The sequence below is a fragment of the Penaeus monodon genome, chromosome 41, assembly GCF_015228065.2.
Source record: "Penaeus monodon isolate SGIC_2016 chromosome 41, NSTDA_Pmon_1, whole genome shotgun sequence".
Classification (NCBI taxonomy): Eukaryota; Metazoa; Arthropoda; class Malacostraca; order Decapoda; family Penaeidae; genus Penaeus; species Penaeus monodon.
This window is the reverse complement of record NC_051426.1, coordinates 25557735-25560747: the sequence shown is the minus strand read 5'-3', so window position 1 is coordinate 25560747 and position 3013 is coordinate 25557735. Positions and strand designations below refer to the sequence as shown.

At 41.3% G+C, this 3013-nt stretch overlaps 1 protein-coding gene across 1 annotated transcript; it reads right to left on the bottom strand.

Moving 5' to 3' along the window:
* Nucleotides 1–209: 209 nt before the first annotated feature.
* On the bottom strand, nt 210–1543 carry LOC119598456 (secreted acidic protein 1A-like). The gene is made up of 6 exons (XM_037948091.1): nt 1504–1543; nt 1349–1402; nt 1030–1135; nt 561–718; nt 393–526; nt 210–290 (listed from the first exon to the last, which is right to left on the bottom strand). The coding sequence occupies exons 1-6, from the start codon at nt 1541–1543 to the stop codon at nt 210–212; spliced, it is 573 nt and encodes a 190-aa protein (XP_037804019.1).
* Nucleotides 1544–3013: the final 1470 nt, after the last annotated feature.

Below are 3013 nucleotides of genomic sequence, written 5' to 3'. Positions count from 1 at the left end.
TCCTCCCCTCCCCTCCTCTCCCCCTCTATCCCTATTCCCGTGTCACTCCGCCCTTCCCCGTCCTCACCCCCCACCCATCCTTTCCTCTCCTTCCCCTTCCCCCCCTACCTCCACCCCCCACCCATCCTTTCCTCTCCTTCCCCTTCCCCCCCTACCTCCCCCCCCCAACCCGCTATAGAGTCGAAAGGGATATTTTCCGCGGGTGTTCCTTACGCCCTTCTGGCTCGCAGGCCCTTGACACGGATATTGCACGTGCAAGAAAATGCACCGATACGCCCCAGGGTTGGTTGCTCGTGGGAAATAAAAGATGCAGGGACTTATAAAAACTGCGCATCCATTCATTCATTCATTCATGTATTTATTCATTAATTCGCTCATTTGCTGATCATTACTATTTCATCATCATCGTCGCAGTCATTACCAACAGCCTTGCTTTCACCATCATTATCCTCACCTTCGTTACCATCACCAGTATCACTATCCTTGTCACCATCATTATCATTTTTTTGCTCTTCATGTTCATCACCTTTACAATTCTCACCTTTATTGTCATTTCTTACCATTATCCTCACCATCATCACTATCATCATTTACATTAACACCTTCCTCACCATTAAAACTTTCATCAATCATATTATCATTATCCTCACCTACATTATCACGAACGCCACCATCATTACCATTATCTTCCTCTTCTCTCTCACAATCAGCACGTTCCCTTTCATCATTTAACATCATTTAAGGAACATTTGAAAGGCATTTAAAGGCATTTAACAGCCCTTAAAGGCAATGTCATTAGCTCACAGCCCCGTATCGTACAGAATCAAATACAAAAAATCAACATCACTCGATATAAAAACACGATAAGAACGCACTCATTGGGCCCCCATTTCGACTATACTACATTTCCTAATTGCATTAAATTGTTTTATTGTGCAAAATACATGCAGTACTCCACTCGCCCCCCCCCCCCCCCGAAAAAAACGAAGATACAGAAAAAAAGGAAATAATATAGAAAAAAAGCTGTACTTCGGGCAACCACGACGTGCCAGTGCCTCCAGGCGGTGCCACGGGGGATATGCAGTGCCAATGTGGAATAACACTGTGGCTAATTGGAAGAGGCACAGACTTTCAACTTTGAAAAATAATTAACCAAAATGAGACCGAAATACTTTTATGTAAATACTGTTATTAAAATGATGACAAATAAATCAGTTGTATTTCTTAAAAAAAGGGCCGTCACAAGCACAAAGACCAATCACGATTCACCATAGCATGCATTATGTGAGCGCGCTATCACAGGAATGAACTTCACCATCACGCCGGTTCTATACTAAATCGCACTCACCATCACCTCCACCATAGATGCTCTTCACCATCACCAGACTCCACTTCACCATACCTTCAACCACAAACAATTCACACTCATTTACAAAGAATATTTCGTACTGTCGCCAAAAAAAAAAACGATCACGTCACCATCTTATCATAACCTGTACTCACCATAACAATGAATCAACCTCACTGTCACTACAATCCACATCTCCATCAACGCACCATCTCGACACAAATCAACCCGCACTCACTATCCGCTCCACTATAATGAACCTATTTCACTATCACCAGAAAGGACATTACCATCACCTCATCACACCAACTACATACACTTCCTCACACACTCACACTCACACACTTTCTCACACTCACACTTTCTCACACTCACACACTTTCTCACACTCACACACTTTCTCTCACACTCACACACACTCTCTCTCTCTCTCTCACACACACACACACACACACGAAAAAAAAACACACACACACACAACCTTCCATAATACACCCAAACGCCTCTCACTATACAAACACTAATCCGTGATAATGCCACTATCTGTTCAAAAGGGACGTAAAACCACAACCCCCACACCTAAAAAAGTAGGAAAAAAAGTAGGAAAAAAAGGAGAGGCCATTCAAAATCATGACGGAATTACAGGTTATTCTGGACACCCTCTTTGTCTCATTTGCATCTACCTGCGGTAAATTATAAACTACATACGTGGTGTACTTCCCTCATCATTAACCGTGTTTACAATGAGTTCTCTTTCTCTTTCTCTCTTTCACTCTTTCTTTCTCTTTCTCTCTATCTCATGTTTGTTTTTGTCTAGTCTTGTTTTTCTATCGTCATAATCGGGACTAAATCGTTATCATTCACAGTAAACGAGAGGGAGGGAGAGAGAGAGAGAGAGAGAGAGAGAGAGAGAGAGATAGAGATGAGAGAGAGAGAGAAGAGAGAGAGAAAAGAGAAAGAGAAGAGAGAGAGAAAGAAGAAGAGAGAAGAGAGAAAGAGAAGAGAAGAGAGAAGAGAAGAGAGAAAGAAGAAAGAGAGAGAGAAACAAAGAGAGAAAGAAAGAAAGAAAGAAGAAAGAAAGAAAGAAAGAAAAAAGAGAGAAGGGGAAAGATAAAAGGGAGAAAGAAGAAAGATAGAGGGAAAGAAAGGGGGAAATGAACAGAATCAGAGAGAGATACAGGCACGCGAATTAAACCTACGAAATGAAAGTACACTCACACGAAGGAACCGCCGACACACATCACACGCGCAAATCTAATCAGTCGACAATGCGAATACAGTTAAATCGCAAGCCTCTATTTTTCTTTCCCGAACTTCAGCGGGATTTCTACCTCGCCTTTTATTCCATTTTCCGAAGCGAGTGGTTTGTATAATCAGACGATCAAAAGACAATGAGATGTTGCAACCCTGGATTTAGTACAGGTAGATAGCCTGCATGCATACACGTCCATAAGTACGTACATACATTACATACATGGATAAAACACGGGGGGGATATATATTGCTTATAAACAATACAAACTATCTAAAAACACAAATAAATAATTAATTATATAAACAAACAAACCTATCAACAGCAATATCTGCCAAGCTTAAAGATAAAATGAATCATCCTTTAATAACCATTAAATTTCTCATTCGTCACCATTAATGCTAGTACCTCCA

What these genes read in the sequence shown, in the direction of transcription:
- LOC119598456 (XM_037948091.1), bottom strand. Translation starts at nt 1,543, where the DNA reads ATGTGGATTGTAGTGACAGTGAGGTTGATTCATTGTTATG. An exon ending in TGATGATGGTGAGGATAATG is followed by an intron (nt 527 to 560) that starts GTAAGAAATGAC and finishes AGAATTGTAAAG; the next exon opens with GTGATGAACATGAAGAGCAA. An exon ending in GCGACGATGATGATGAAATA is followed by an intron (nt 291 to 392) that starts GTAATGATCAGC and finishes ATTTCCCACGAG; the next exon opens with CAACCAACCCTGGGGCGTAT.